Source organism: Triticum aestivum, chromosome 6A, assembly GCF_018294505.1.
Source record: "Triticum aestivum cultivar Chinese Spring chromosome 6A, IWGSC CS RefSeq v2.1, whole genome shotgun sequence".
Lineage (NCBI taxonomy): Eukaryota > Viridiplantae > Streptophyta > Magnoliopsida > Poales > Poaceae > Triticum > Triticum aestivum.
In genome coordinates this window covers 77,124,971-77,138,773 of record NC_057809.1, presented here as the reverse complement: position 1 = coordinate 77,138,773, position 13,803 = coordinate 77,124,971, and the positions used below count along the sequence as shown (strand labels likewise).

Genomic DNA, 13,803 nt, shown 5'->3' with positions numbered 1-13,803 from the left:
CTGTTCCAATGCTTTGGACAAGCCTAGGACGATCCCGCGGCGCATGAAAGAAACATGCTCGCTCGTACGTGAAACAGACAAAACCAAAATAGCTAGCATACGTGAAAATCAATCGAAGTGGAACGAAACAAAGCGGGATGAAAAAAAGAATATTTCCTTCCTTTATTAGTAAATATAGATTCATCAAAAAAATAGCTAGCATACTCGCCATATCGGTGATTCATAGCTCGTTATTTGCTCAACAATGCATGAGAGGGTAGAGGTGCACTGGAAGACGTGGCTCAGCATGTAGCACTAGCGGCTTCTCTATAAAGAGGTTGCGCTTGGACTCGCTGAGATTGATGGCCGACACCCCAGCCGGTTTGGTCCAGGTGAAGCCATGCAGGAGCCTGCCAAAGAGCATGACACTCATGGTTGTTCCTAGTGATGCCGCGATGCATCCCCGTCGTCCGGTGCTGAAGGAGATGAACCGCAATTCGCTCTCAGTAAGCACCACATTGATGTTGTCTCCCATATGGCGCTCCGGCTTGAAGCGGAGCGGTTCATCCCAGACGGTGGGGTTCCGGCCCAGGGCCAGCCGGCTGAGGATGACGTTGCTACCCTTGGGCACGTGGTAGCCCGCAACAATGGTGTCGGCAATCGCGACGTGCGGCAGGTTGAAGGGAGCGATTGGGTGGAGGCGGAATGCCTCACGTATGCATGCCTTGAGATAGTTGAGCTGCATGATGTCCGACTCTTGCACCAGTCGCTCGTGACCGACCACCCGGTCCATTTCCTCCACCGCCTTGGCCAGCAATTCTGGGTTGTTCACCATCTCCGCCAGTGCCCACTCCACTGCGTTTGACGGGTTATCAATGGCCGCTAATATTATGCCCTGCATGCATTCCATGGAGATAAATGTAAGTTATTACAATTTATACCTTTGCATAAAGAGAGATTACATTGAATAATTGGAAATTTAAATAAAATTTAAGTTGAAATCACATCAAAATGGTAGAAAATTACAATAATGGTATGTTTAAACTATTAATTCATAATTTCTTATTCTATTGTTTCCATTTTCTAACACCTGCGAAATACGGTATAAGATCTAGTATTTAATAGTGTGAGCTATTACCTTTTCTCATGGATGACGTATTAGTACCTTGTAGGACTATGAGGCAATTGGGTACTAAATTCAATCTAGGCCCTTGAACCATCTTAAAATTTCTCATTAATTAATATTTTGCTTACCTTGGATTGTGCTTTGACCTCATCGATGCTGAGCAACGGCTTGCCGTCACCGTCGGCGAGCGTGATGAGAACGTCAAGGAAGTCCTGGACCCCGTCCTGCCTCTCGCCGCTGTTCCACTGCCTCCAACGCTCTTCGATGACCACGTCGTGCAGTCTATCCACTTTTGTGTTGGCCTCCTTAATAATTTTCTCGTGGCCGTCGAGATCTAGGCCAAGTAGACACGGGAGGTAGTCGCTGACGCAGAACGTGAAGGTGAACCCTAGGAGGGCGAAGGAAGCGTCCATGTGCTCCACCTCCATTGGCCCCGGCCCGCCGTCCGGCTGAGGCTCCCCGAAGTACCGTTGGCCGAAGACAAGCCGGCGGATGATGTTGCCGCAGTAATGCCGCGCGACGTGCCTGACATTGACGTTGGCTAGTCCCGACGTTGAAGATGACAACCCCCCGGCAGTGAGGTTGTAGATGTAGCGCGTCAAGTTGTCAGCTTCATCGGCGCGCTTGTCGTGGAGCCACTTGTGACGGGAGGGGCAGATGATCTCAGAGGTGAGCACCTTGCGCATCTTCATCCACTGGTCACCGAACGGCGAGAGCACGGCGTCCTTGTACCCGCTGCTGATGACGCCGGAGGCGAAGGTGAGTGGGCGGGACGAGAAGTTTTTGTCCTGCTTCTTGAGCACCTCCCTTGCGATCTTGGGACATGTGATCGGGACGACGTGGACGCCGCCGAGGCGGAAGCAGGCGATGTCGGTGCCCATATCCTTCATCACGCGATGGATCCAACGGAATGCCGGCTTGTTGACCACCATCTCGGGCAGGTTACCCACCACTGGCCACGGACATGGCCCCGGCGGAAGTGGAAGCGGCACCGTCGCTGATGAGCACGTGTCACAGCGGACCTTGCTCTTGGTAATGACAAGGTATATGAGTGTTATTACGATGAGCAGCTGGGACACAACCAAGCAGCAGCAAGCCAGCATTTTGGAGACTGCTGCTTGCAGAGTGCACACAGGTTTGCGAGGTAGCTACCCTTGTTATCGTTGCGTAGGGAAGCCAACTTTGCTCTCCGTGCTGCTCTGCCCATGAGGGCAAGACCCCTCTTTATATGTTACCTCCGTCCCAAAAAATTGGCTTAGACTTATTAAATACGAAGGTATTTACGTATCTAACACTAAAACATGTCTAGATATATTCCTCATGTGTGGATCGATCGTTTACCACATTTATCACACGGCATTTCATATGTATTTATCCTGAACTAATAATAATAATAATTGTCTACAGAATGAAAATTCTTCTGTTTGTAGATTGTCTTATATTTATTTAGATACGAAGGATGATACTAATAATAATAATTGTTTATCCAAACGTAGTCAAAACAGAATAAAAAACTTCTATTTATAGATTGCCTTATATTTATCTAGATACCAAGGCTAATACTAATAATAATTGTCTATCCAAACTTAACAAAACAGAATAAAAAATCTTCTATTTATAGATTGTCTTACTTTATCTAGATACGAAGGATGATATTAATAGTAATGATTGTCTATCCAAAAGTAATCAAAATACAATAAAACATCTCCTATTTGTAGATTATCGAGAGTACTTATCCGAAAACTAACCATAATTGTCTTTCCAAAAGTATTTCAGACGCCAGGATGATGGACCATATGGGCAGCTTTCGGTTTGAAGAGATGGTCGGACCATGCATCCGGGATTCAATGAGATGCTACACCGAGACATCCCATTTAGCGCTGTACGCGCCAGCGAAAGACGTAGCGCGTAACCCCCGCTCCCCCGCGCCGACTCATGGGCTGGCCCATGTGTGTGTAGGGAAAGCGGAAGCATCTAGTTTTTTTTTTTGCTTTTTTTAAATTGTTTTCCATTGTAAGGCTAATTCAGGATTTCAATATAGTTACAACTTGTGAAATGTTGGTGAATTCAAAAATTGTTGATGATTTGAAAAAAAATGTTCACGACATGATAAATGCTGACGGAATTAAAAAATGTTAACCAAATTCAAAAAAAAATTAAAAGAAAAGAAAAACGAAAAAACAGTATAGAAGACATAAAAAAACGGTTCTGGAAATGTTCTGGAACCTTCTGAAAACCGGTGGCAAAATAAACCGCAAACGGACCGGCAGATACGCTGAACGGGGAGCCCGGCCAGGGGAGGGGGGGTTGCATGCTATGTTGCTAGCAGCGACCTACGTGCTGTATAGGATCCCGCTGCTACATCATGCATGGGACATGCATGCACGACGCAAGGAACAGTGGGCTCATGGGCCTCCTTGTAGCAGGTTAAAAGATGTGTCCAAGCACATGCAGAACTCGGCACGTACGTACTGATTTCGGTTCGGTGTGGCTTGAAAAAGACCTGCATGAGCTCTACGACAGGGAAGAAGTGATGCAGCGGCCAGAGGGGCGACCGCAACACCAAGTTCTTGCAAAATAGGGCATCACATAGGCGCCGTAAAAACACGATTCTAAGAGCATCTCTAACAGGTGCGCAACCGCACGACGCGCAAAAACTTTTTTACAACGTCAAAATAGTGTTTTTTTGCATGAAGTAGGGCGCTGGCTCAAGCAGCCGCAGTAAAATATGGCACGCGCGAGCAGCTTCAGAAGGCGCGCTAATTTACAAAGCGCACGAGCAGCCGAGGCTTGCAAATATGATTTTCACATGTACATTTGACAATATGGTGATGTTTCAAACATTAAACAAATATGCAAAACAAAGACATAGCATAGTTCACTTACACGGCATAGTTCAAAATCACCCAACCAAGTTCATGACAAATAAAAGTTTGCACAAACAAATGGCACATCAACAATCATGCCACATCACTCATCATCGTCCTCTTCTCCCTCTGGTTATTCCTCCTCATCCGAAAACGATTCTTCCTCCTCTTCATTTTCGAGCGTCGCATCGTCATCCAGAGCTCGGATGGTGTTCATAAGATCTCCAACGGGATAATGAGAAGGTATGTGAGGCACACAGGAAGACATGCGTCCACCTATGTCACCCGGAGTTGCTCACATGCCTCACACGAGAGACCCAAAACTCATGCCTTCTATGGTAGCTCTGAAGCCACCCGTGCCTCCCATGATAGCTCCGAAGCCACCCATGCCTCCCAGCCGCCCATGGTAGCTCCGAAGCCACCCATGCCTCACATAGGTGCTCCCATGCCTTCCATGGTAGCTCCGAAGCCACCCATGCCTCCCATTGGTAGCTCCCATGCCTTCCATGGCCATGTCTCTTTTTTGGACTAAGACTTCTTCAGGGGAAAGAATGACGTACTCCTTTTGCCTATCATCGAGTTTAGATGTGTCCATGAAGAACAAGTGCTTCTCCCATTTCAATAATCTAGATCGCTCCTCCATGGCCAATTTCTTCTCCTCCAATGCCACCTTCCTCTCCTCGGCAGCCACCCTCCTCTCCTCGGCAGCCACCTCCGCATCTTGGCTCCTTGTCATCATCTTCACCTTGTTTGCTTCCTATTGTGCCTTCACAATAGCTTCCATAGCATTCTTTAAATCATCACCTCCTCTCTTCTTCTTCTTCTTCTTCTTCTTGCCTCCATTTGGTCTCTTTGGTTTGGAGTAGGCAACCGAGTTTGGTGTAGGTCTTCTCTTGCCGCCATCACTTGATGCCTCCTCCTCATCATCATCATCCAAATCAATAGTTGCCTTGCTTTTCTTGCCCTCCTCTTGGTCATCACGGGGCTTCCATTTCTCTTCATCCTTCAACACATTGTAGCAATGGGCCAACACAAATGGTATCCCTTTCTTGACCTTCCCTTTCTTGGTCTTCTTCTCTTCTCCTTGAAATAAGTTTTATGCAATTGTGACCTACAAACAAAAGAACAAGTTAGCACTTGAAACACCAAAAAAGAAGCATGAACATGGAAGGAACATAAAGACATGACACTTGCCCTATCTCTATCATTAATGCCAATTTAGTTTATCGTGTCAAGTTGTGACAACTGGCACGCATCATTTGTCACAACATGTGAGTTTTCTCTTTTTTTCGTAGATCCGTTTATTCAAAACATTTTATCTCTTAAACCATGTGTCCAAATCTCAAAACATTTTCACCATTCGATTCCTCGTGTCGAGATCTTAAAAACTAGATACCATGTTGATAGGTTTTAACGAACTTTTTTTCATGAAAAAATTGGATGTAAAAACCGAACTAGGAGCATGGTTTTTTTCGCTTTTTGAAAGAGGCATGGTCGTGCCTCTAGTGGAATCACAACCGTGCCTCTCGTGGAAGCAAAATCGTGCCTCTCACAGAAGGAAAAAACAAAAAATGCATTTTTCCTTTTCTAAAGAGGCACGACCGTGCCTCTCGCAAAATCACAACCGTGTCTCTTGCGGAAGCAAAATCGTGCCTCTCGCGGAAGGAAAAAAAACGCGTTTTTTTCGTTTTCGAGAGGCACGGCCGTGCCTCTCACGAAAGCACAACCGTGCCTCTCGTGGAAGAAAAACTGTGCCTCTCACAAAAGCACAACCGTGCCTCTCGCGGGAGCAAAACCGTGCCTCTCGCGGAAGCACAATCGTGCCTCTCGCGGAAGCAAAACCATGCCTTTCGCCGAAGAAAAAAAACACTCTTTTTCGCGCAATTTTGATTTTTTTGGCCTAAAAGCTGTGGTAAACCAAAACGTAAAAAAACCACAAAAAACATTTAAAAAGCCAAAAACGCATGCAAAAAAATTAAAATACTACGACACGTGGCGAGGAGGCTTAAAGCGCGCCAAGTGGCGCTGATCGTTGTGAGGCTCCCGAAGGAGCCCTCGTCAACTAGTTGCTCCCTTTTTATTCTGTTGCTTTCGTTGTATTTGGTTCGACTTTTGTTGTGCCGATTTTTTGGTTTTTTCTTCCATGGCTTGATTCCATTCCTGTATTTCTTGGGCTTTTTGTTGGGTTTTTTTCCTTGAGGTTTTTATTTTTGATTTTTATTTCAGCTTTCTTTTTTCCTTTTGATTTACTAGAACATATGACTGTGTGTTGCAACGCGGGACAAATATTAGTCTTTATCAACAAAATTAATTGCAAGAAATAAAAGATCCCTAGAGAGAGAGGTAGCTCCCTGGTGGCAAGGGCTTTGGTGGACACCTCGGCGTGTCATCACCCACGATTTCATGTTTCGTGAGTGTGGCGACGAGCTGTTCGTATGCGCTAAGTGTGGAAATTGCGAGTTCCTCCTCGTCCTTAAATGCCTCCTCGGTCTACCCCACTCATCTGCTTCTCGCCTTTGGTGTAAATTATAATGATTTAGCCCACGAGTCCTTTTATTATGCACCATCCACATCAGCATGAGTTTGCAAGTTTAATCATGTCTTTATTTCGTTGGTGATGTAAAGAGCATCATCCTGTATACATTTAATCTCTATTTGTTCAAAATTAATACTAGATGGGTGGTTTTTTGCCTATCACGTAATGTTCCAATGCTTTGGACAAGCCTAGGACGATCCAGCGGTGCATGAAAGAAACCGGCTCGCTCGTACGTGAAACAGACAAAACCAAAATAGCTAGCATATGTGAAAATCAATCGAAGTGGAACGAAACAAAGCGGGATGAAAAAAAGAATATTTCCTTCCTTTATTAGTAAATATAGATTCATCAAAAAATAGCTAGCATACTCGCCATATCGATGATTCATAGCTCGTTATTTGCTCAACAATGCATGAGAGGGTAGAGGTGCACTGGAAGACGTGGCTCAGCATGTAGCACTAACGGCTTCTCTATGAAGAGGTCGTGCTTGGACTCGCTGAGATTGATGGTCGACACCCGAGCCGGTTTGGTCCAGGTGAAGCCATGCAGGAGCTTGCCAAAGAGCATGACACTCATGGTTGTTCCTAGTGATGCCGCGATGCATCCCCGTCGTCCGGTGCTGAAGGAGATGAACCGCAATTCGCTCTCAGTAAGCACCACATTGATGTTATCTCCCATATGGCGCTCCGGCTTGAAGCGGAGCGGTTCATCCCAGACGGTGGGGTTCCGGCCCAGGGCCAGCCGGCTGAGGATGACGTTGCTACCCTTGGGCACGCGGTAGCCCGCAACAATGGTGTCGGCAATCGCGACGTGCGGCAGGTTGAAGGGAGCGATTGGGTGGAGGCGGAATGCCTCACGTATGCATGCCTTGAGATAGTTGAGCTGCATGATGTCCGACTCTTGCACCAGTCGCTCGCGACCGACCACCCGGTCCACCTCCTCCACCGCCTTGGCCAGCAATTATGGGTTGTTCACCATCTCCGCCAGCGACCACTCCACTGCGTTTGACGGGTTATCTATGGCCGCTAATATTATGCCCTGCATGTATTCCATGGAGATAAATGTAAGTTATTACAATTTATACGTTTGCATAAAGAGAGATTACATTGAATAATTAGAAATTTAAATACAATTTAAGTTGAAATCACATCAAAATGGTAGAAAATTACAATAATGCTATGTTTAAACTATTAATTCATAATTTCTTATTCTATTGTTTCCATTTTCTAACACCTGTGAAATACGGTATAAGATCTAGTATGTAATAGTGTGAGCTATTACCTTTTCTCATGGATGACGTATTAGTACCTTTTAGGACTATGAGGCAATTGATCACTAAATTCAATCTAGGCCCTTGAAACATCTTGAAATTTCTTATTAATTAATATTTTGCTTACCTTGGACTGTGCTTTGACCTCATCGATGCTGAGCAACGGCTTGCTGTCACCGTCGGCGAGCGTGATGAGAACATCAAGGAAGTCCTGGACCCCGTCCTGCCTCTCACCGCTGTTCCACTGCCTCCAACGCTCTTCGATGACCACGTCGTGCAGTCTATCCACTTTTGTGTTGGCCTCCTTAATAATTTTCTCGTGGCCGTCGAGATCTAGGCCAAGTAGACACGAGAGGTAGTCGCTGACGCAAAACGCGAAGGTGAACCCTAGGAGGGCGAAGGAAGCGTCCATGTGCTCCACCTCCATCGGCCCCGACCCGCCGTCCGGCTGAGGCTCCCCGAAGTACCGTTGGCCGAAGACAAGCCGGCGGATGACGTTGCCGCAGTAATGTCGTGCGGCATGCCTGACATTGACGTTGGCTAGTCCCGACGTCGAAGATGACAACCCCCCGGCGGTGAGGTTGTAGATGTAGTGCGTCAAGTTGTCAGCTTCATCGGCGCGCTTGTCGTGGAGCCACTTATGACGGGAGGGGCAGATGATCTCAGAGGTGAGCAACTTGCGCATCTCAATGTGCACCTTGTCGACGAGATAAAGTATTGTGGTCCTGTGTTTCTTCGCAACATGTATCCCTTCGAGCGGTTCATGGGAATACTGAAGCGCTTTTGTCGAAAGCGAAACCATCCAGAGGCAAGCATCCTACAAGGTTATACCACGGAGGAAGTGGTTGAGTTTTGCACTGAATACATGAAACAAAGACCTATAGGTTTGCCCCTCTCTCGCCACGAGGGAAGGTTGAAAGGTAAGCCGGTCCTTGCTGGCACGCAAATCGCTACACCTGGAGAATTGGCAGAGAAACCCCATTTGATGGTACTGCTTAACAGCCCAGTTCTCAGCACTTATGCCGTAGAACACTTGGCGGAGATACGCCAAAGTTTCTTACCAATGGTGTTGTAACATCCCAAATTTTCAATTTGGAATGTTATACATAGGTCATTTATGCATATCATATTTTATTGCATTTTCGTTTGCGATCCTCGAAATTCTAAGCAACTCAAGGACCCGCGAAGAGAGTTGGGGATTTCACGATTTTCATATTTGAATTTTATCAAATATTGAAACAAGGATCATTTTGGTTTTAATGATTTTTCTCTCCAAAAATATTTCAAATTTAAAATATATGAGAGGAGATAATATGACTTCTCCAAAATAGATGAAATATTGGAGGAAAAATATTAAAATCAAATAAATAATTTTATTTGGATTTTATTGCTATTTTATTCGAATTAGGAAAAATACGCGTTTCTCAAAATTGCATTATAGGCCCAAATAAATGTTCACCTTGTCGGCATATTTTTAGAGGATGGGGAAAATTTATTTCGGGATTGTTGGAGTCTGTTTAGTATTTATTTTCTTTGTTTTTCTACGCGTTAGAATATTTTTCAAAAAAAAGTTTGAACCGACTTACGGGCCATGGGCGACCCGGACTCCCGCCGCCCCGGGCCATATAAGCCGCGCCCCCGACCCCGCAACCCACCACCAGCCCCGCCGCCGAAACCCTAACCGTAACCCGCGCCGCCGCCGCGCCGCGACGTCCCAACCCCGCCGCCCGCCGCCGTCGACCCTGCCCGCCGCCTCGCCGGAGTTGCCCGCCGCCGCCGCCGTCACGCGTCCCGAGGTAGCCGCCGGTTTTTGTTAGAAAACCATATGTTTTTTTAGAAACCCTCGGTTATTTTATTTTAGATCGGTTTTAATTTTTTTCTCGGTTTAGTAATTTAGTGGACGTTCGTCCGTACGTTCATTTTAACGAACGCCGTTCACCCGTTAGTCGCAGACATCGAACGTTCTTTCGTTAGCCTGTTCGTCAGTTTTTCTTTTTCCAGGGTTTTTCCGCGATTATTTTCGATCGCGATTTCTGCCCTGATTTTCATTTTAGTTTATCTTTTCGCTCGTTTATCACAATCAGGTGATTCAAGCGCCTAGATCTTCGTCTCGAAGCCGTCTTTCTGTTTAACCAACTTGAACAAGATTTTGGTACTATAAAATTTGACTTTAGTCCAGATTAGTAATCCGATCTTGTTTCTTTCGCAGTTTTGAGTTTCGTTGCTCCGTTTGATTTGATTCTTTTTGCAAAGCGGAGTTCTTTAGTTGAACTTTCTGGTTAAATCGTCTTATTTGAGTCTTAACCGTGCATATTTGATTGATTGCTTATGTATGTTATTGTTTGTTTGCGATAGAATTTCCGGAGTGCGAAGCGTGCTACTACGAGTCTGTAGGTTTTGCCGATCGTTAGCAAGGCAAGTAACACATTGATCATACTCTTTGCATACTCAGTTTTTATGCATTAGTTACAAGCCTCAAACATTGCATGATTAGGATGTGTTTAACTTCTGGGTTTGGGAAGTAGTTGATGAGATAGAACCTATTGCCATGTTTATTATCAAACCCTGGGAGTTACTTCTACGTTATGCTTAAATTGCCATGTTATGCTCGTAGACGTGGATTGGATTTTAGTGTATCCATGACAGATGTGAGTGTTTAATTAATGGTTCAACTTAAGGTGGCAACTTTAATACACATATGAGTGGATTGTTTGTTTTGGGCACCTGGGGAATCCAGTGCTGTCCTAGGATATCCCAGGGTTATACCGTGTGATCATCCTACGGTCCGCCACCCAGGCTCAAAGGGATCATAAGATTATTCATGCTAAAAACTTCCGTGTGTAGCCACAAGCCATTATGGGCTCTGCCATAGTTGAGTATGTTGTGTGACCTCTTTTAGTGGTGGGCTAGCAGATGTAGAGGGAAAATAGATGTAACTGTCCACCCAGAGTAAAGAGTTAATGCTTCTGAAAGACCGTGTCTCGATAATCCGTTTCTCAAACACCATGTAGTGCGAGAAATCCAACGGAGGAGATCGAGTCTTGTGGGAAAATGTGTGCAAACCTCTGCTGAGTGTATAAACTAATCATGGTTAGCCGTGTCCCCGGTTATGGACATCTTGAGTATCTGGTAGTTGAATTATTGATTTGATCTCATCACTCTAAATTAATTTGTTGGGCTATTAATGATTATTTTAATTGGGATTGACTTGGAGGAACCTTCTCAATGATGTTTCAACCACCATGATAGTTAAATAAAATTTATTCCTTTGTTGTAGGGAAAAATTGGCTTTTCGCAAAAATCATATAACCATAGAGTCTCCACCAGCCATATATGCATGTAGTGATAGCATTTATCTGTTCATTGCTCTACTGTGTTATATTGCCAGCATATTCCATGTGCTGACCCGTTTTCGGACTGCAACGTATTATGTTGCAGACTTTTCAGACGACGAGTAAGGTGCCATAGGTCGTTTGTCATGCACTCAGCTATGCCGTTGGAGTTGATGTACTTACTTTATCTTCCAAGCCTTCCGCTGTTAGCGTATTAGATGGCCTTAAGCCATATTTATTGTAATAAATTTTCTTTTGAGACATTTGATGTAATAAGTGTGTGATTGCTACTCTATTATAAATCCTTCGAGTACTGTGTGTGTCAGCATTGCCGATCCAGGGATGACACTGAAGCACAGAGACTTGATCGTCTGAGGTCGGGTCGCTACAAGATGGTATCAGAGCACATGCTGAATGTAGGACACGACCACTAAGAAGAGCCATAGGTCACTCTTCTCTACTCATTTCTGACTCCTCTCCATTTTCTACTCTTTAGGATGATGGACTCGAGGAACAAGTTTGCACAACCAGATGAAGACACCCCTTTTTACGACACTTGAAGGAAGTCACTAGATACCTGAACGTGCCGTCGACATCCCTGTTGGACTGTTCAGCAGCACCGCGGCTGTAGCTGAGTTCTCGTCCACACGCAGGCCACCGGGCGAAAACCCATGCAGGCCACCAGGTAATGGGCCTTGCCCATCATCACCCGCGGTATGGCTTGTCTCCTGGTCCGTCTTCTCTTCTGACCCATCAGAAAAGCCTAACCCTTTTGCTTTGCGTGTTGTAGCTAAGCCATTAGGAGCGGCACCATCATGTCCTTTTCTTTTTCCTGGGCGTTGCTCGTCCACCAGGACACCACGTGAAGGTGAGCTCCCACATGAAGTTGCATTATACGACTTGTACGTAGCAACCATGTACGTGCCTCCTGCACAGATTGGACTATAATGCGCAGTGTGTGCGCCTTGCTTCACGTTACCCACATGTAAGTGTGAGTTAGCTTCCCTCGCGACAAGACTCACCATATCAGACATGCATGCATCGTCGGCGTTTCTTGCTGCACCAGCGTTTCGTCCCGCCTTGTGATTTTCCAGCGCTACAACATCGGCATACTTTATGTCCTGGACTTCTGGCGCCATGACTTCGCCTAGAGTCGAAACTTTTATATCGCTCTTCGGGCCGCCTACGGGCATCTTCTCCAGTTGACCAACACAGAGACTGCTTCTCCATGGTCAAGCACACGCAGCTATCGCTTCTTTCGCTCCAGCAAAGATAGCACTTACGCCCGTAGCATTGTCGTAAGTTTCGGAGACCTTGATCTGATCATACACCACCACCACGCATAGGGTCACATTCTGCTCCCACGTGAAAAACCAGAGAGAATAGAGTAAGCAATTATTGCTTGATTATCATCTGAATAAGAGAATCGACAAGAGGAACATAGGAATCTTGCTGGTGTAGTTGTGAACGTGCTTTTGCAGCCCAGATCACTTCACTATTTTAATTAAAAAGCATTTTCTTCACCAACGCGACGGGTGATGTGCCATGTTTCAATTCATAATCGAGACTAAATGACCAGCACACACAATATGTGGGCAGCTAGACACATGAATGAAATAGAACCATCAATAAACCTGGGATGGCCAATGCGTGTGCGGATGAAACGGCAGCCACGGCGTCCGCCTCTGTAATAGCAACATCGACAGGCGAATAACCTGCAGTAGCAGCAATAAGCGAGAAGTCGGCAGAAAAAAAATTGTTGCTTCCTCTATCTCCAGTGATGGCTGACCCTCCTACCCCATCCACATCTGACCTTGCATCTTTTTCCCATCTCACCTCGGGTTGTCTGTGGTGGATCTCCTCATCCACACCCGCCGGCGGCCCCTCCATGACTCAAGCACAAGGTGGACCCCTGGCTATCCCATGGGGAGAAGAGGGGAGGGGCAGAGGACCGGTAGCAGAGGAGGAAGAATGTGCGATGGCGACGCCGTGCTCCGTCTGCGTTCCTCCGGTCGATGGGGGAAGCAGAGCCATGGGCGTGCCGGAGCCTGCATTGGATCCGGACAAGCTGCTTGATCTGGGGCAAGGAGGAGGCAAGGAGGTCGTCAGTGGTGGGGATAGCCTGAGGGGAGGTGGACGGAGTGGGGGCGCCAGCTATGGGGCAGGGCGCCGGTTGTGGTAGCGGCTATGGGGAGGGCGGCTGCAGACGAGGGAGATGGAGAGGGAGGGATGGGGATTAGGGAATGAGGAGACGCCATCCACGCCATCTACCTAATCCACGCCATCGACCCAGTATCTTTTCTGCCCAACCCACGCCATCGACTTGGCATATACGAGGAGGCGCCCTTTGCGCCACTGTTAATGGGTTGTATGCATGCATGCACATACAGCAGGACCAAAAAGAAGAAGTTCTCAAAACATACTATACCATGAGCTTCCTCACCATTTCCACACTTTCTGAACATGGTCCAACACCACATGCATGGAAGGGCCTAGGTCGTTTCTCTATCTGTTCCTTTTTCTGCTAGCAGAGACGACCTTTGTCCGACCTCTCCCTCCCGCATAGTCCCTCCTCCCATTGACATTTTTCGTCCATCATCTTGTGAGCATCCCTCACATCCTCTCGCCTGCCATCACCTACTTCAAGTCAGGCTGACAAACCTCGCGGGCAAGCCTTCCATCTATCCCGTGGA

General features: G+C 46.4%; 1 protein-coding gene and 1 pseudogene across 1 annotated transcript; both read right to left on the bottom strand.

Annotated features, from left to right (window-relative positions):
• Positions 1-238: 238 nt before the first annotated feature.
• On the bottom strand, positions 239-2,208 carry LOC123129465 (tyrosine N-monooxygenase-like). Its single transcript, XM_044549620.1, has 2 exons — positions 1,234-2,208; positions 239-874 (listed from the first exon to the last, which is right to left on the bottom strand). The coding sequence occupies exons 1-2, from the start codon at positions 2,206-2,208 to the stop codon at positions 239-241; spliced, it is 1,611 nt and encodes a 536-aa protein (XP_044405555.1).
• Positions 2,209-4,105: 1,897 nt separating this feature from the next.
• LOC123129464 (11-hydroxysugiol 20-monooxygenase-like) lies at positions 4,106-13,000 on the bottom strand (annotated as a pseudogene).
• Positions 13,001-13,803: the final 803 nt, after the last annotated feature.

What these genes read in the sequence shown, in the direction of transcription:
- LOC123129465 (XM_044549620.1), bottom strand. Translation starts at nt 2,208, where the DNA reads ATGCTGGCTTGCTGCTGCTTGGTTGTGTCCCAGCTGCTCATCGTAATA. An exon ending in AGGTCAAAGCACAATCCAAG is followed by an intron (nt 875 to 1,233) that starts GTAAGCAAAATA and finishes GAATGCATGCAG; the next exon opens with GGCATAATATTAGCGGCCAT.